The sequence below is a fragment of the Suncus etruscus genome, chromosome 5, assembly GCF_024139225.1.
Source record: "Suncus etruscus isolate mSunEtr1 chromosome 5, mSunEtr1.pri.cur, whole genome shotgun sequence".
Classification (NCBI taxonomy): Eukaryota; Metazoa; Chordata; class Mammalia; order Eulipotyphla; family Soricidae; genus Suncus; species Suncus etruscus.
The window spans coordinates 1,082,815-1,102,254 of record NC_064852.1 but is presented as its reverse complement, the minus strand read 5'-3'; the positions used below and the strand labels follow the sequence as shown (position 1 = coordinate 1,102,254).

General features: G+C 56.5%; 1 protein-coding gene across 4 annotated transcripts in view; it reads left to right on the top strand.

The window, feature by feature from the left end:
• DAB2IP (DAB2 interacting protein) overlaps positions 1–19,440 on the top strand; it is a 202,902-nt gene that overhangs the window by 66,021 nt on the left and 117,441 nt on the right. The window contains exon 1 of one of the 4 annotated variants that reach the window (XM_049773061.1): positions 11,492–11,615. The exons of the other annotated variants lie outside the window; for them this stretch is intronic. Coding sequence (XP_049629018.1) covers positions 11,492–11,615 — 124 coding nt within the window. Of the gene's footprint in view, positions 1–11,491; positions 11,616–19,440 lie in introns of those variants that run through there. 4 annotated transcript variants of the gene reach the window in all.

Sequence of the window (19,440 nt, the reverse complement as noted above, 5' to 3'; positions counted from 1 at the left end):
TTCCTTTTTTTTTTTTTTTGGTTTTTGGGCCATACCCGGCAGTGCTCAGGGGTTACTCCTGGCTGTCTGCTCAGAAATAGCTCCTGGCAGGCACGGGGGACCATATGGGACACCGGGATTCGAACCAACCACCTTTGGTCCTGGATCAGCTGCTTGCAAGGCAAACACCGCTGTGCTATCTCTCCGGGCCCATATTTTCCCATTTTAATGTGCCTATGCAAAAGAGAAACAATGCCACAAGGTATTGTTGGTGCATCTGGGGGCTGAGGGAGCAAGTCCAATATTCCCCGTAACTTGGTTCTAACATGAATTCTATACAGAGATACTCTTCTACCAGCATTGGTAAGCTCGCATTTGTATGTATGTTTTGGGCAGCTCTCTGAGCTTGGCTCATGGTGGGGGTTCCCTTCTAAAGGCCTCTGCAAGGATATAGTATCGCTGATAGGACCCTTGCCTTGCACTTGGTCAACCTGGGTTTGATTCCTGGATTCCCATTTGGTTCCCAAGCACCACCAACAGTGATTCTTGAATGGAGAGCCAGGAATAACCCCTGAGGGCCTCTGGGTATGGCCTCAAAATAAAAGTGAATAAAATTTAAAAAAATCAACAAAGGCCACGTTCAGTTTCTGAAGATTTGGTAGTGAGCTCCCCGTCCTCAATGGTATGCCAGACCAAACAAAGGACTCCCGCTTCCACTCACTCAGCCATTTGCCTATGTTCTTTGTTCAAACCTGCCTCCACACTAGCATCTGTCTCTGTTGCCATGAGGAAAGTGAGCCCTAGGAGTTGGGGGCAGTTTGATTCTGTGTGTGTGTGTGTGTGTGTGTGTGTGTGTGTGTGTGTGTGTGTGTGTGTGTGTGTGTGTGTGTTTCCCTTGGCCCCAAACTTTGAGCTACTTCCTGTTTAAGCAGGCGCAGAAATTCTAAGGCCTCAGCCCTTCCTCCTCCCCCTGGTGGAATTTCCAGACAAAACCCAGTTCCCAGGGAGGGGGCAGGGCCAGGGCCGGGGCGGGCATTGTTTTTGGTCTGGAGGGCCATCTGGGGGTGACAGCTTGCTGGAGTTCAGCCCCCTAGGGCTCTCACCTCTGCTGCCTGGGATGCTGGGAGGCCAGGGAGGCCGGGAGGTGAGAGGAGGGAGGGAAGGAAGGCAGGCCGGGCTGGGCCCGGACACCTGCTGTGGCTCCTGCTTCCATCCCAGTGTGGACACCGGCCTCTGAGTGGCCACCAAGACAATCTCCCTTTGCAGGAGGGAACTGGGACTCTGAATTCGCGAGGGGAGCAGCTCAGATGCATCGTCCATCCAGTCACTGCTTCCCGGCACACAATCAGGAGAGACTTAGATGTTTTGTTTTCGTTTGGTTTGGTTTGGTTTGGTTTTTGGGTCACACCCGGCAGCGCTCAGAGGCCACTCCTGGCTCTACGCTCAGACATCGCTCCTGGCAGGCCTGGGGGACCATATGGGATGCCGGGATTCGAACCTCCGTCCTTCTGCATGCAAGGCGAATAAATGCCTTACCTCCATGCCATCTCTTGGTCCCTGGCTGCCACATAAAAGTTGATTCCCCAGCCTCAAGGGTTGCCTGGGCCCAGAGGGGAGTCATTTCTCCAGCTCCCCTTGCTGCCTTTCTTGGGAAAAGCCCCCCAACCCCCAGCCTGGCCCTCTACCCCTTCATCCATCAAACATTTCCTGAACACTGGGCTGGGCTGTGACTGGCAGGGTCCCCGCCTCGCCTCATTCCAGCCAAAGAGGCAATTAGGGAACAGAGAAACCCACAGATAAGATAGTGCTGGGGTGTTCACAATAGAGCAGGGCAGTAGTAGGACTGGGTGTGGGGACCCGGGCAGAGGCTTGTGAGATAAGGCGTCCAGAAGGACTCTGAGGGCATGATGGGGGAGTGAGGCCCGAATGACCCGAGGGGCCAAGCACCTGCCCTGGGGACAGGATGTTCTGGGCTGAAGGGACAGAGGGCTTGTGCCAAGGGCTTGTGGTGGAACGCGATTTCATGCATTCCAGGCCTGGGAAGAGAGGCAAGTTCAGGGCCATCGTCTTTTCCAGTGGTTCCCCCTAAAAAACTGCTTGTAAATTCTCTCAACAGCATAAATTCCAAGGGCCAGAGGTAGAATTCGGTGATCCGGCATTTGCCTTACATGGGTCAGGTTTGATCCCTGATTCCCCCCCACTCTCTCTCTCCCCTCCCCCTACCCCCCCCTCTCTCATACACACACACACACACACACACACACACACACACACACACAGGAATTCTTTGTCACACTCCTATCAAGATTTGGATTAAGAAGGTCCAGAGTGATAGTACAGCGGTAGGGCCTTTGTTTTGCACATGGCCGACCCGGGCTGATCCTGGGTTCAATCCCCAGAATCCCATATGGTCCCCGAGCCTGCCAGGAGTGATTACTGAGTGTATAGCCATTACTGAGTGCCACCGGGTGTGACCCACAAACCAAAACAAATTGGATTAAGGGGTGCTGGGGTACTTGGTGCTGAGAAAAAGCTGTCTGATTTGCTTCTGGCACTCCTCGCTTCCTCCTGGGCCTGCAGACCGACCTCCTTTCCCGAGCCAGCTCCTGCTTCCATAGTTATAACAAAATATCAGAGAAGCTAATACAGCGTTTTTATGGGGTGTGAGGGAACACCCAGTGATGCTGAAGGCCAGGGGTGGCGAACACGAGGCTCTAGACCAAAATGAATGCGGCTCTTTGCCTCTTATTTTGTATACCGTGGCTCTTTGCCAAGTTTGGATTTTGCTATGCTGCTTCTGAGGAGGGACCTCTGAGGAGAGATCTCCGAGCGCAGAGTTTCGCCCCCAGGCTGCGCCATCCTGTCTCCCATCCCTCGGAAACAACTGCACGGGCCAGAGGGGGGATCACGGGAAGGGGGGATCCGTGTGTCACATGTTGGGTCACATCTGGCCGTTAGTTCTTCCTGTGGAGGACTCAGCACACCCTCACCATCACTGCGGGATTTTGACCCCCACTCAAAATGGCAATGTGCAATATGTATTTAATATATTATTGTTTAAAATTATATGCTTTTGTGTGAGTGTTTGTCTGTTTTGGCAGGTCACTGCGTGGTGTGGCTCTCTGACTCTCACAGTCTAAAATTTTGGTTCTTTGGGTTGAACTTGTTCGCCACCCCTGATCAAGGCTTTCTCCTTCCTGGCTATATGCTCTGGGGACCCTGTGGGATGTAGGGAACAGAACCTGGATCTGCCACATGCAAAGCAAGTGCCTTACCTGCTGTGCTGTCGTTCTGGCCCCAGTCACTGCCATGGGTTCAGACTCACGCCACACAACACAGCAGCAGACTGGTCCAGGGAACCAGCCCCTGCCCTGTCTCTCCTGGTCTCTTCACCCTCCCAGACGGGCTGCCTGTGGCCTGTTGCTGCTTGGTTGAATCTTCCTATTTCGTCTCCTCTATCTTACCCCCAAGATACTCCATATGACCAGCTCCGTAATCCCATCTCATCCTCTGCTCCAGACTCAAAGACCTTTATTTATTTATTTATTTATTTATTTATTTTATTATTATTTTTTTTTTTGGTCTCACCTAGCGGCGCTTAGGGGTTAATCCTGGCTCTGTGCTCAGAAATTACTCCTGGCAGGCACAGGGAACCATATGGGATGCTGGGATTTGAACCACCGTCCATCCTGGATTGGCTGTGTGCAAGGCAAATGTCCTACCACTGTGTTATCTCTTCAGTCCTATATTTATATATAATAAAATGTTAATTATCTATTTTATTATTATTACTTTTTTGGTTTTTCGGCCACACCCGGTGGCTCTCAGAGGTTACTCCTGGCTCTGCACTCAGAAATCACTCCTGTTAGGCTCAGGGGACCAGATGGGATGCCAGAGATTCAGCAGTATACAAGACAAATGCCCTATCACTGGGTGCTAACTCTCCGGCACCAATATTTTTGTTGTTGTTTTTGGGCCACACCTGGTGATGCTCAGAGGTCATTCCTGACTCTGCACTCAGAAATTGCTCCTGGCTTGGGGGACCATCGAACTGCGGTTTGTCCTGGGTCAGCCTGTGCAAGGCAAATGCCCTACCGCTTCATTACAGCTCCAGCCCCACGGCCCCAATATTTTTAATGATTAAACTTATTAACAGTATTACTTTTACTTTTTTTGTTTTATTTTGGGGCCACACCCAGCGCTCAGGAATTATTCCTGACTCTGCACTCAAAATTTGCTCCTGGGAGGCTCAAGATATTGAACCCCAATTCATTCAATCTCCAATTGGGAATTGAACCCCAATTCATTCCAGGTCCATGTGCAAGGCAAATACCCTCCCACTGTGCTATCACTCTGGCCCCCTAAATGCATATTTCAGCTCTCTCCACCAACTTCTATCTCCGTGCCAATGCCTCGTCCTCCAGACTCCAGACTTTGTCCCTCAGGGCTTCTCCCTTCTCAAATTCCCTAGTACTAACTCCAGCTTGGATGGACGCTGCTACTCCTAACTGCCGAGGCCACCCTGCAGCCTCGCCCCACAGCTTCTCTCATAATGTGCCCTGGGACCGAGGGACAGGAAAAAAAACAACAACCAGGACTGGAACTATAGTACAGTGGGTAGAGCACCTGCCTTGGCAAGCAGCCGACCCAGGGGTTCAGTCCCCAGAGCCCCAGATGCTGTGTGAGGCCCACCGGGGTGGTTCTCGAGAACAGATCCAGGAGTAAAGCCCTGACAACAGACATTACCAAGTAAACATGGACCTGGATTTGTTTTTTGGAGGGCCGCAGGTAGCCATGCTCAGATCTTCCCTTTGGCTTTACGCTCAGAGATCTGACATCAGTATATTTATACATGTGATATATTTTTTTTTTTTTTTGGTTTTTGGGCCACACCCTGTGACGCTCAGGGGTTACTCCTGGCTATGCGCTCAGAAGTTGCTCCTGGCTTCTTGGGGGACCATATGGGATGCCGGGGGATCGAACCGAGGTCCCTCCTAGGCCAGCGCAGGCAAGGCAGGCACCTTACCTCCAGCGCCACCGCCCGGCCCCACATGTGATATATTTATATAGCCATATAGATTGCTGTCCAGTGGCAGATGGGGGCTAGTTTATGCTCAGGGCTGTGATCCGACCTCTGTGATCCCCACAAACTATTATATCATTATTCCCAGTCTGTATGGAGGACAGAAATGCACAGAGTGCTAGAGACATTGCCCTGGCCCCACAGCTATACAGCTCAGGTTCCTTCTTCCCCGCAATCCTGGCCCTTCCCCTCCTTGTCTGGAGCTGGCTCCTGGGTGCTGCTTCTGCTCCGGGACCTGCAGGGTCTGAGCCAGGTCTCTGCCTCCTGCCAGCTTGGCCTGCAGCAGTGCCAGCCAAGAAACTTCACAGATGACCAGAGCGAGTAGGAGGGGGGTTCGCAGAGCGCCCGCCGGGGCCATATGCCACCCTCTCTGGTTGCTGGGAGGGGCGTTGCGGGCAGGACCCACTGACCGAAAGGGGAGGCAGAACCCTGTGCCCACCTCCTGGCCCGCCTGGAGCCCAGCAGCGTTTCTGGGTCAGGTCGGTAAGAGGGAGAGGCGGAGAGCCCATTCTCTGGCCTGGCCATCTGGCTGAAAGGAGGGAGAGAGAGGGAGGGCTGTGTGTCTGGGGCGAATCCCAGTTCCTACCCCAGGATCGGAGCCCTGTGGGCACAGCCAGTGGGCACTCCGGAGACCCAGAATGTGATTTGGTGGGGGGCTTGGCATACCCCCAACTTCATTGTGAGGGTGGGAGGTCATTCCCTTCTCAGGATTTGTCTCCCGGGAGAATTCTCAGTCTCCTTTGACTATGCTTGAGGCAAGAGGTGGGGGTCATCTCCATGAAGGGGGACCCCCAGCTGGTGACACTTCAGGAGTCACCAACTCTGACATCTGACAGGTTATTGCTTCTCAGTGAGCTCCGTCCTTGTTCCCAGGCCTTGGGGGGGGGTGGAGGGGGACACACAGCTGGTGGCTCTGGGGAACTTTCTAGATCCTGACAGAACCTTCTGGGTTGTGCCGGGAAGGGATGACTCATCCCTGTTTCACCTGGAAATCTGGGACGTGGAGATATCCTGCGACTTTCTCTCAGGCACTTAGCACCCCAGGACTGCCCCTCCCTCCCTCCCTTCTGTCCCCCTTCTGCCAGAGCCCTGATCTCACCTGAAGCCTCTCCTCCTGCTCCATTTTGGGTGGCTTGCTTTAAAAGCCCCCCCCCCCCCAAGCTCTCTCCGTGGGACCAGACGCATTTGCTTTTGCTAGATGGCTCCCTCCAGGTCAAACCCACACTCACAAGGGGGGACCAAGTCTCCAAGCCCCAGGGATCACTGGCCCAGGACGGAGCATTTTTCCACTGAGGAGGTGACTCACTTTCAGTGTTCAGGGAGCCTTGAGCCTGACCTGTGGGGCGCCTCTGTCCCTTCTGCCCGCTTGGTCCAACCTCATTCCTGAACCAGCAGTGATTTCACTGCCTGCCGGACAGTGTGCGACCTTACTCAGGCCCGGGCTCACCATCCCCCCAGAAATTCAAAGTTGGGACCAGTTGGGCAGGCGGATGTGTGCAGGGCCGGCTGGCCGGAGACTTCTGCAGGCCACTGCAGCCCACACTTGTCCCGACAGGAAGCCCGAGGGGTCCGAGCCCCGCAGACATCCATTGTGTGGGGGCCCCGTGTAGGCTCCAGTGCTTCCCCTGTCAGGATTCCTGGCCCTCCTCACTCACTCACTGCCTCTTGTCTGGGCCATGGCTGGGCTCTTGAAGGAAGCTTTTATATTTCTACCTTCCATATTTCTATTTATTCTATTTCTTTTTTTGTTTGTTTGTTTTGTTTTTGGTTCATACCCCATGGCGCTCAGGGGTTATTCCTGGCTTTGTGTTCACAAGTCACTCCTGGCAGGCTCTTGGGACCATATGGGATGCCGGGACTCAAACCGGGGTCCATCCTGTGTTGGCCGCAAGCAAGGCAAACACCCTACCGCTGTGCTATTGCTCTGACCCCAATCCTTTTTTTTTTCTTTTAATTTTTTGGTCTATTTCTATTTCTTTCATATTTCTACCTTCCATTTTCTACCTGGTCAGCCTCACAGACCCATCTCTGTTCTTTCCAGCCCTGCTGGGTTCGAATCCCGCCTCCTCGGGCAAGCTGTGTGTGAGATCTCTGGGAACTGCTCACCCCCTCTGGGCCTGTGCTGATGGATTCTGTCACAGGAAGGTGATGCCACTTTGATGGGCCTCCTGGGACTCTTGGTTTTGAGGGTTTACGACAGAGCCTTGAACTGAGGTGGAGCCTTCAGCATCATCACTAACCCGAAACTTCACCCTCTACGAACCCTTCCAGGGCAAACAAGGTTGTGGGGTTGGCGTGTGCGTGCGTGTATTGTGTGTGTGTGTGTGTGTGTGTGTGTGTGTGATGTCTCTAATGCTCCCACACATGCTCACTGGGAATCATACTTCCTGTGGCACTGATACTAATTATAGCCTTGGCTGCTCACCTGAGGGCATAATCTGTTTTCGGGGGATGAAACCCGGGTTGGCTACCTGCATGGCAAATACCTTACCTACTGTGCTCTGTGTGTCTGTCTCTCTCAGGCTTCTGTTTTTTTAAATTATTTGTTTATAATATCTGTATTAAAGCACCATGATTACAAACATGTTTGTAGTTGGGTTTGTCATAAAAAGAACACCCCTTCACCAGTGTAACCTTCCCTTCACCAATGCCCCCGTCTCCCGCTCCCATCCCCTGCCTGTATGGGAGATAGGCATTCTACTTCTCTCACTCACCACATTGTCATGACAGTTGATGGTGTGGTTCTTTCTCTAACTGCACTCACCACTCTTTGTGGTAAACTTCAGATCATGGGCTGGACCTTCCAGCCATCATCTCTATTGTCTCTGGGTATTATTAGGCACCTGGGTTTTTAGTTTTCAAAAACATCATTTCTTTTTCTTTTACTATAGCTTTTGTTCTCCAGGCGGTTTTCGGTGTGTGACTCGAGTTCAAAGTACAAAGTGGCTCGTATACTCCTTACATGTCTTTGCTGCTCCCCTCCCAACACCCCTACCAAGTGCATTATGGGATTTGTTTCTAAAATATGAAAACAGTATATTCCAACTCCTAGAAAGTCTTGTGGTGTTGGGGTCGAACCCAAGTGAGCTAAGTGCAAGGCAAGTGCCCTCGCGCTGTACATACTATCTCTCGGACTCCATGTCTTCCTTTTTGTGGTCCTTGCACCCCCCTGGCTAGGGTGTGGCTGGGCAAAGCCACCAGGATCATCTGCTGTGCAGGTGGAACACTGGGGATTCGAATTCTCAACCACATGCTTGCCGGAAAGATGTTCCAAGCCCCCCACCCCTGCTTTTGAGGGACAGTTTCAAGGGCTGTTGTTGAACAAGATGCTTTTTTACCTCCTCCCTCCCTCTCTGATTTGTTTTTGCTTTGGGGTCACCTGAGTGGTGCTCAGGAATTTTCTTGACTCTGCTCAAGAGTCACTCCTGGTGAGGCTCGGACCATATATGGTTCCAGGAATCGAAGTCAGATTGGCAAGGCAAGCCCCCTACCTGCTGCACTATCTCTTGCTCCTGCCCAATCTCCTCTCTCTGACTTTAATCAATCAATCAATCGATTTATTAATTTTGGTTTTTGGGCCACATTTGGCTGCGGTGCTCAGGGGTTCCTTCTGGATCTGCGCTCAGAAATCGCCCTTGGCAGGCTCAGGAATAGGCACAGTTTCACGAGTGGGATGACTGGATTCCGGCCCAGAGCAGCCACCGGGGAATCTCATTTGGAGGCCGGAGGGAGGCTGTGAGCAAGACCACTGGTTAGACTCAGCCTGGTGGGGTCTGGAGCTCACAGCCCAGGGGTGCCAGCAGTGGGTGTGTCTCTGGAGAGGGCTATTCCAGGATGCCATGGAGAGATTTGAGGTGGCCCTCCCCCAGTGCCTGCCTGTTCCTGTTTAGGGGAGGCGGGGTGGGCTGGGGTTGGGGGTGGCCCTGGGAGGGATAGATTCCAGATGTGGAGCTGCAGAGAGGGCCTTTGTGTGCTGCAGCCTCGGGGTTCTGGGCTGCGGCGGAGGGCCCCTTCTTTCCAAGCTCCTGCCATGCACGCAGGCCCCCAGCTGGTACCTATTTAGTGCCCACCGAGGCCTTTGGGGAGGCTCGGCTTGGGTGGCTGGCAGTGCCCACACACCCGCCCGCCCCTCACCCCCAGCCAGGAACGCAGAAGCTGCTTCTTCCACACTAGCGACCTTCTTCCCTCCACAAGGCATGCAGGTCTGGAGTCTGTGGTGTCTCACTGTAGGTGGAGAAACTGAGGCACAGGGCAGGACGTGAGAGGAGCCACCACACAGAGCCAGAAACTATACCCACAGGCCCGTAGAACCCAAAATGTCCTCCTCTTCTCTTCCTTTTGTTCAAGGGGGTCCTACCCTCTCAGGGTCCCACAGCAACTCCCTCACTCCAGGGCAATTCTGTATGGGGGAAGGAAATGGGGTAGACGCATCTGGGAGTTGCACCATGCCCCCCCCTACACTCAGCAGGACTTCCTGGGGGTCCTTCAACCCCCCCAAGACCTGTGGATCTGCCTGCTCTGGTTAGATTCTTCCTTCTGCAAGTGCTGAGGGACTCCCCTGAGTGGGATGTTTCAGCTCTGGGTTCTGGGGGTGAAGGACAAGCTGGAGGAGGAGGAGAGGGAGAGCAGGGGGAGGAGGGTGCCCAGAAGATCTATTCTGCTCCGGGGGCTGGCAAAGGGCTTCCCAGGGGTCTCTGCGCTCCTGGAAACCCTCCTGGCCTGGCCTGTCTGCAAAGCAGGATCTGTTTTGGCTCAAGTGGGCTGAAGTGGGGGGTCTTCGGAGGTCTCAGTCCTCAACAGCCGGGTAGGCCGCCCCTGCAGGGAAGGTTAGGGGAGCAGAAGGCTGCGTGTGGGTGCCCAGACCGGGCTCTGAGGAGCAGACCCCGGCGCCCCTCCCCCGGCCCTGGGAAGGCGCCTGGCTTCCAGCTGCGTTCCGGGCTCCTCCGGACCTGGGGGCCCAGCCCCCGGCTGAGGGAGCCAGGAGGGGGGAGCCCCTGTCAGGTGCAAAACCCGGCCTGGATTCCCGCCCAGCCGGGCCCCTCTTCGGTCTGAGCTGCTCCCCACAACTTAGCGGGGACTCGGCCCGGCATCCTTGGAGGGGGGGCTAGCCCACAAACGCACCCCTAAAATGGGACACCCCACGCCCCTGGCTAGCGCCACTGCGCTGTCACTTTTCATGGAACTGGAGATGAGTTCCATCACTGCCTGGCCTCAGTTTCCCCTCCTGCCAGGAAGGCAGGAGCTCAGAAGCTGCCTGTGAGGGAGGGGAGAGGAGAGGGAGACCCCAGGGTGTTCAGAGAAGGCCACCGGGGGCTCCCTCGCCCTGGCAGAGAAAAGTGGGGAGCAGTGGAAACAAGGTGTCAAAGTGATTTGGGGCGGTGGGCTCCTGGCTTTGGTCCCTGCGGGCCTGGGAAAGTGCAGGTTCTTGGAGCGTGTTGGGGGACAGGGTCGGGGGGGGGGGGTCCAGCCTTCCCCACAGCCTGCTGGGGAAATGTCCTGCGGGGCCACCTCGAGGACTTGGGGAGCCGAGACCCGTCGTGGCCACTTCCCCGGCGGTGGACTCCCTGGAGCGTCTTGAGAGAGAGAGGGGACAGGCGCGTCCTCTCCGGGCGAGCGTGTGCCTTTAACTCTGCAAGACTTTGGGGCGTCCGAAGGGGTGATCTTTAAACCGCCCAGTGGGGACGAGCATGGGGACAGGTTGGGGCGAGTGTCGGGTGCGAGGGCCCAAGGGCGGAGGAGACCCAGAGGAGAGGGGACCGTGCGCAACGCCGTGCGCCCCGGACCGCCGGTGCCAGGAGCGACCTTGCGCGCGCTGCAGCCCCCTTGGGACCCTCACGAAGGGCGCGGGCCGGGCCGAGCGGCCCTAAATCTGGGTCCGAAAGACCCCGGGTGGGGTGTTCGAGTGAGTCCTGCCCCTGCCCGGGGCGTGGACCGTCCACACCCGCCGTCCCGCCTTGCGCGCGCGCGCGTCCTGCGATTGGAGCCGTCTTGGAGTCCGAATGAGAGGCGGGGACTGGGCCGGGTGACCCCAAAGCTGGGTCCGAAGGGCTCCGGGCGGGGTGTCCGAGCGAGTCCTGCCCTTGCCCGGGGTGTGGACCGTCCACAGCCGCCGCCCCGCCGTGCGCCCCGGAGTGGAGACGGGTCCCGGGCGCACCGCCGGCCTCGCACTCCAGGCCGGGATTTCTCCGGCGCTGCCGCTGCCGCCGCCGCGCCGCTCTCCCTCTCCGGGCCGGTGCCAGCCCGGCCCCGGTCCCCGGACCCCGCGGGGCGGCGCGAGGGCGGCGCGGGGCGGCGGGGCGGGCGCGGGCTGGGCTGGGCTGGGCGGCGCGGGGCGGGCGCGCGCGCGCGATGGGGCCCGAGTGAGCTCGGCCAGGCCCGGCCGGCCGGTGCCCTGCCCGGTGCCCGGCGCCCGGCGGCCCCGGAGGCAGCATGTCGGCGGGCGGCGGCGCCAGGAAGAGCTCCGCGAGGCCGTCCTACTACTACCGGCTGCTCCGCAGGCCCCGGCTGCAGCGACAGAGGAGCCGCTCCCGCAGCCGCACCCGGCCCGCCAGGGGTAGGGCCCGCCCGCTGGGGGACACTGGGACCCCGGTGCCTTCCCGCTGGGGAAACTGAGGCCGAGTCCGGATCAAAACCTCACGCTGGAGTGGGGATGGAGAATGGGACCCCGGTGCCTTCCCGCTGGGGAAACTGAGGCCGAGTCCGGATCGGAGTCCCGGGCTGGGGTGCGGGTGGAGGCTGGAAGCCCCTGGTGCCTTTACCTGTTGGGGAAACTGAGGCTGAGCCCGGATCAACACCTCAGGCTGGAGTGGGGATGGAGAATGGGACCCCCGGTGCCTTCCCTGCAGGGGAAACTGAGGCCGAGCCCGGGATCAAAGCCCAGGCTGGGTTGGGGGTGGAGGCTGGAAGCCCCTGGTGCCTTTACCTGTTGGGGAAACTGAGGCCGAGTCCGGATCAAAACCTCACGCTGGAGTGGGGATGGAGAATGGGACCCCGGTGCCTTCGCTGCTGGGGAAACTGAGGCCGAGTCCGGATCGGAGTCCCGGGCTGGGGTGCGGGTGGAGAGTGGGAGCCCGGTGCCTTCCCTGCATCTAGATCGCTGGGGGAAACTGAGGCCGAACCCGGGATCAAAGCCCCAGGCTGGGTTGGGGGTGGAGGCTGGAAGCCCCTGGTGCCTTTACCTGTTGGGGAAACTGAGGCAGAGTCCGGATCAAAACTCCAAGCTGGAGTGGGGATGGAGAATGGGACCCCCGGTGCCTTCCCTGCTGGGGAAACTGAGGCCGAGCCCGGGATCAAAGCCCCAGGCTGGGTTGGGTGTTGAGGCAGGAAGCCCCTGGTGCCTTTACCTGTTGGGGAAACTGAGGCTGAGTCCGGATCAAAACTCCAAGCTGGAGTGGGGATGGAGAATGGGACCCCCGGTGCCTTCCCTGCTGGGGAAACTGAGGCCGAGTCCGGATCAAAGTCCCAAGCTAGGACGGGGGAAGGAATTTGCTGGAAGGGACAGAATTCGTCATTTCCAACCTCTCCAAAACACCTTGTCGCTTGTGCGCGCCCTCCCGCTCCTCTGTGCCTCAGTCTACCCAGGAGCCGGGCCCTCAAGTAACGGTGGCTGGCTTTGCCGTTTTTCGCCTTGGCCCTTTCTGCTCTGGCTCTCGGGGACCCCAAAGTCCCAGGCTCCCCCGTCTCGAGTGGAGGGACTGACTGGCCCGAGGGTGGAATTCGGGGGCAGTTGAGCCCGGGGATGGGGTGCTGCGCTCGGAAGGCATCTTCTATCCGGGCTGTTAGCGGCTCGGCAGCCCCTCTGTGGCCGGGCGGGCCCCCCATTCTGTGCGAAGCGGTTCCTCTTTCCAGACCCCAGACTGCCCGAGCAGGGGGAGGTGCGGCCGCGTTTCTCTTCCAGTAACTGGATCCGTCGCTGGGCTGGGGGAAGGGTGGGAGCCGCCTGCACTTCCAGGGCTGCTTGGGACTGGACAGCACTGAACGGACCCCCTCTGCACGGTGGGGGGACCCCGGGGAGGCAGGGTCCCTGCACCAAGCCGCCCCAGGAGGGAGTTTGGGCAGCCTCCAGCAGCGCCCCAAGCTTCATTCCCACCCTCGCTCAATGGTGGACTCTGGACATCCTGGGCCTTTGATGTGCTGGGGAGTGGGAGATGCGGGTCAGACCCTGCTCCTCCCCGGGGACACTGGTGGGGTAGGTGGAACTGCCCTCTGTTTCCTGGGTGGCAGGTTGCAGGGAGTCGGAGGGGCTCCCACTCACTTGGCCAGTGCTCATTGGTCTGTGCTCCTTCGCTTCCCCCTAGAACGGGAAGAGTTTGTTGTTGGTTTTTTCTCCCAGCTGAGGGGCAGCTACAGGCCAGCCTGCCAGAAAGGGGTCAGACTTGAGTCTAGCTGGGTGCTTGTGGGCTTTTGTCTCTGGGTGTTTCCAGACCTGTGGTCACCTCACCCCCCTCCCAGCCTCTTGGGAAGAGGCTCTGGCCTGGCCGGGGAGATCAGAGAGTTTGGGGAAGTCGCTTCCTCAGGGTCCTTGGCTCACAGGCTTGTCTGAGTCTGCTAGGAAACGGCTTTGTTGCAAACATCAGGAATGCCCCCCCCCACACACTTCTTCCTGTGCCACCCCACCATGCCCGGTGTGACCTTTCCTTCGCTCTGTCCCTCACCAGAGTGCCCCTGCTGCTCGTTTTCCTAGGAGCAGCAAATCCTTCACAAATCCAGCCAGTCCCCACTCCCAGGTCCTGTGTGTGTCCTATGAGTCCCAGCCTTAATGGGGACAGTGCATGGATTATTGGGGATCAAGAGGAGGGGGGGCGGGGAGCTGAGGTTATGGACTGAGGTTATGGTTGGGGAAATCACAGAGGGCTACATGGAGGGCGTGTCTCTCCACACTGCTCTTGCAATATGGTTAGTTTTCCCACCCCCAAGCCAGACTGGGGTTCAAGAAGCCAAGCTCTGCACAAAACTTTTCTTTGCCTGGTTACCTCCCCAAAAACCCTTGGAGCCTTGACGGAGTAGAGACACGGGTCGTGTGAGGAGGTCTGCAGGCCATAGGTCTGGGGACAGAGCCCTGGGGACAGTGCCCTGGGTACAGAGCGGGAGTTGTAGGGCCCCTAACTGGGGGTGTGAGATGGGGGATCCTTCCTCCTTCCGTGAGAGGTGGAAACTAGAGGACCCCGGCCTGTTGGGGAGGGGGTTCCCCTTTTTAATGTCCCCATTCCCACTCAGGGCTGACTCTGCCCCGCTCTAGCGGAGAGCCAGGCCCTCCACTCCCTTCCAAACTTGTGCCTCAGTGAACCCCCTTGCTTGGGGACTTGGTCTCCAGCCCCAGCCAAGATCAGCTCGGCCTTGAGTCCAGCTCTGATAGGGAGCTTGAAGGCTTCTGGGGATGGGGAGGCTACACCCCCGATAGGAAGGGCACGGGCCAAGTCCAGGGCAGGGGTGGGAGTGTTCAGAAACAGAAAAGTGCTGCCAGGCTTGGCTGGCATCTGCCACCTCAGAGAAAACTGTGCCTGCCCTGCCCGTCACATCCACTGCCCTCCGCACTTCACTGCCCGAAACTCCCACTGCTCCCCAAAACCACTGACACCCCTACCCCCAACTCCACTGCCCCCACATCCAACTACTCCCCCAAACTCACCTCTCCATATCCCACTATCTCTGTACCCCACTACCAACTTCTGGGGGGCTCCCTCCTTTATAGCTCACATGGCGATGACATTGTCTGGTGTTAGTGTGGCCTTTTGAGGCAAGGTAGCTGTCCGATGTGGTAGATGGAGTCTCTGTCCTAGCTTAGCCCTGAACGAGGACTGGGAGCCTGAATTTCCCCATCTGTCCAGAGGGGCTGAGCCTGCCCGACTGGCTTGTGTATTCATTGATGAGCGTCTTGGAATGGTGGGACCCTTGTTTAAGGGAGCTGTTTGCTGGTCCCTTTCTTCTTCTGAGCTGTCCCTGACACCAGCCGTATCCACAGGGCCCTGCCTGGCCACTAGTCCCTCACAGATATTTTCTCAGCAATGCTGGCTGATTTCTGCAGGTTCCACAGTCTCACCTGGCTGCAGGTGCCCTGGGCTGGGTGACCTCCTGAGACTCCTTACAAAGGAGCCAAGTTTTGTTTGTTTGTTTATTTTGGGGCCACACTCAATGGCCCTCAGGGGTTCCTCCTGGCTCTGCGCTCAGAAATCGCTCCTGGCAGGCTCGGGGGACCCTATGGGATGCCGGGGATGGAACCCGGGCCTGTCCCAGGTTGACAGCATGCAAGGCAAGCACTCTGCTACAGTGCTCCAGCCTCTAAAAGAGCCAAGTGATCCAGCCCCCAGTCCCATGGGAACACTGAGACACAACAGAGGGCCCCTTCCCAGAACTGGGTGCAAATCCTGGGAAGGCATCACCATGACGGGAAATGATGTTGGCTTGTTTGACACAGCTGCTTCTGAGTGACCGCAGTGTAGGGGAGGACCCGTGTGACCCAGAAGGAGGAGGGCAGCCAGGCAGTCTGTTGGGGACCCCGGCTTGAAGGACAAGTGCCTGGGCCGTCTGCTGAGCAACCTGGGCTGAAAAGGCCTGAGAACCACTACTTAGAGGCTGGGGCTGGGTGGGTCTGTTGTTTGTGTTGGTTTTTTGTTTGCTTGCAATACTCAGAGATCACACCTAGTTCTGCAATCGTTCAAGGGACCCAATGGGATGGCGGGGATCGAACCCAATGGAGTCCGGCGTATGCCAGGCAAGTGCCTTACCCAATGTATGTACTCTTGCTCTGGACCCCGTTTCTGGGCCTGCCTTCCCCCACACCCCCACCTCAGCCTTACAGTGTCTCCCCAGGGCCCAGGGTTTATCATTTGTCCCAAGCCGGAATGAGGCTTTGGAAATTGTACTCTGCTCTTTGCTGTCTCTTTTTTCTTTCTTTTCTTTTATTTTCTTTTTTTAATTTTATTGAAAGAATTGTGATCAATAGAATCCTTCATAGTTGAATTTGAGATATACAGTGAGTCAGGGCCCTTCCCATCTCCAGCATCAACCTCCCTCCACCCAGAGTGCATCCCCGTATCCCACCACCCTCTGCCCCCTGGCCTGCCGGTGTAACAGCCCTTTGAGTTTGGATCGTCAAAGTTTAAGTCCCTTGATTCTATTATCGTTGACTTCAGCTTCAGCTTGGATATTTACTTCTATCCTTATTTATTTCCCTGCCGATGCATCTGAGACCGCTTTCTTCTTAGTTTTATAGAACAATGAAGGAATATGTGGTAAATGCCTCTCTCTTGATGCTGTGCACTCCGGAGCAGCTCCTGATGTGTTTAGGATGCCAACCAAATGGGATGCCGGAGATGGAAGCCAGGTTGGCATGTGCAAGGCCAGCCCCTGCCCACTGTGCTAGTTATTTCCCAGGCCCCAGAACTGCCATCATTCTGGAAGAGATGAGAGGGGATCCTGGCTGGGCCAAGCCAGTAAAAGGACCATCTTGTCTTCCTCTGGGTCAGCAACAGCCCGTGCTTACTTTGTTTCCTGACTTTGTGGTGCTCCCACTCCCCATTTTCAGTCAGCACCTCTATGTTGTGGACTTTCTCCTCCACCTTCTCAGGTGAGGAAGGGGGAGGGAGATAAGGAGGTGACCCTTAGGGAGGCATCTTGGGGATCCGCACTCCTGGTGAGCTCCTGTGCCTGCCCAGAGTGACTCAGGTGACCCCGACACCGTGCCCTTTCTCTGCCCTTACCCCATTTCCTGTTCTCCTATAGTTTCTGTTAACTTTGCCCTTTCCCCTGGCAGGACATGACTCTAGGGGCCCCAGTTCCTTCTTTCTGTCGGATTCCTTTGTGCAGAGGGTCTGGCACCCTCCACGCTGAAGTCCCTGGCGAGAGCGTTTGAGCCCAGTCCCCAGAGCTTTTCAAGTTCTTCAAGGCTCTGAGCCCTCAGTGACTGCTGGAATGTCAGCTCGCACGCGCGCGTGTGTGTGTGTGTGTGTGTGTGTGTGTGTGTGTGTGTAGATGGGGGTAACCTAGCTTCTTCTCCAGTATCATACACATGTCCCCAAGCACTACCACAAGTGACAAGTGATCCCTTAAACTACCAGCTGTGGCCCCCAAATAATAATACAATAGAATATAAACATCCCCTCTCTCATTTTTGGTTTTTTTTTGGGGGGATGTGGATAATTTTCATCCTCAGGAGCTACTCTTGTTGTTGTTGGTTTAGTTTTTCTGTTACACCAGTGGCATTCAGGAATTACTCCTGGCTCTGCATTCAGATATCACTCCTGGCAGGCTCTGGGGACCATAGGGGATGTTGGGGATCGAACCCTCGTCTGTCCTGGGTCTGCCACATGCAGGGCAAACTCTACTGCCGAGCCATCCCTCCAGCCCCTCAGAAGCTACTCTTGACTCAGTGTCTGGTGTGTGGGAGTTATGCCCAGTGATCCTGTGCCGGGGATTACGTTTCATTTCCTCCAGTACAGAGCATGCTCTCAGCTCCTTATTCAGAACCCAGGTGCTCTTTGGCGGTTACTCCAGGCTCTGAACTCAGAAATCTCTCCTGGCCAGCTTGGGGGACCATATGGGATGCCTGGGATTGAACCCGTGCCTGTTGGGGTCAGCCACGTGCAAGGCAAACGCTCTACCTCTGTGCTATCACTCAGCCTGATCCTTCCCATCTTCCTGAGACTCCTCCTGCCACTCTGTTAGCCCTGGGGAAGGGTTGGAGATTGATTGAATTCCGGGGTCATCGGAGCTGTTCCCTCCGTCTGGGGTCACATACCCACATACCTACGTTGCTTAGAAATGACTCGCAGCCTTTGCCTTTTTTTTTAGGCACTGGCTGCAGCGTTTCCCTTCCACCTTCCTCTCCCAGCCGCTCGGTTAAATGTCAGGAAAGGGAGAGTATTTCCTGCTCAGGAACATTCGGAGCTTGCTGGGAGCTGAAGTTTTGTTTTCTGTGAAGGCGGAATATGGGGGTCCCTGGCCCGCTCCCCCTCCCTGCACTCCTTCCTGGCAGTTCCCCTCTGGGGAAGCTCCCCCCGAGAAAGACCGTGGAGTGGAGTGTGGGCAAAGCTATTTTTAGCCGCTCCCCATCCAGACCAGGCATTTCGGCATTTGTTCAATATTTAATTATCCATCTGAAATAGGCCCACGTGGACCCGTCTGGAAGCAGCTCCGGGTGCTGTGATTGGGGCTCTGATTGCATAAGTAAGGGAGCCACCCCGGGAAATCTCAAGAACCCTCCAAGAACCATAAATTATACCGTGAAGAAGACCATTGCGCACTCGGGGAAGAAGGGTCCCTCGGGGAAGAAGGGTCCCGCCGTCCAGACGGGCTTGTGGGCAGGCCCACACGCCACGGGAATGTGACCCCGGACTCGGTCCATGCGTCCCAGACTCCTTCAACTCCCTGGTTTATATTGGGGCTGGGTTCCCCCTTCTTGGCACCTCTGCCCCTTCCTGTGTTGCCTGTGATAGCTGCTAGGTAGCCCAGAAGTGGGGTGTGCTGTGCTTCTGGGCTCTGGCTTGTTCAGTATCTCTTTCTCTGTTGGTAGGAGACACCATCTTCATCAGGGCCCAGCTAGTTTCTTTTTTCCAGGAATTGGGGGAGACACCGCTGACATGCTTATGAGATGAAAATGACTCTGGATGGGGGCCCAAGGGATAGCACAGCGGGTAAGGTATTTGCCTTGCATGCATCTGACCCGGGACAGACCTGGGTTTGATCCTGGCACCCCATAGGGTCCCCCGAACCTTCCAAGAGACAGAGCTAGGAGTAACCCTTGAGCACTGCCACTGGGTGTGGCCCCAAAACCAAAAACCAAAAACCAAACAAGAAAAGAAAATGACTCTGGCCAGGCCCTGAGGGAATACAGGGTGACTGTGAGCTTGGATCTGGAGCTTAGAGACCATCACGCTGGCAGTCTGGCCAAGTCTCCCAAAACGTGGCGTCTAATCCATCTCTGCCTCTATTCTGAAGACCGAGTTTGGCTCAGGGGTAAGACCCAAGGACTCCAGCTAGACCAGAAGGGCCACATGTTGACCTCCGGCCACTGGGTGTCTGTGTCTTGCTCCTCCTGCCAAATGTGATACAGCCTAATTACGGGAGCATTCTGTAGGCTAGGTGGGTTGAGTGTTACCATCTTTTTTCCCCAGCCCAAGGGGTTAATCGCAGCTTTCAGGAAGGATCTAGAAACAGAATCCGAGGCCTGTGGGCATCAGCAATGTCCAGATGGTTCCTTGGCAGCCCCCTCGCTCGAGGCTGCTACAAGTGTCCCTTGTACCTGTGTTGAGCGGGTCCTCTTCCATGAGTCACCTCCGGTCTGTCTACCCAGTGCCAAAGCTCTGGAGGAGGCCAGCTCCAGGCCCTCCTTCCTGCCTCTGCGAGCAGAGCCCAAGGGGAAGAAGCACAGGAATCAGGAT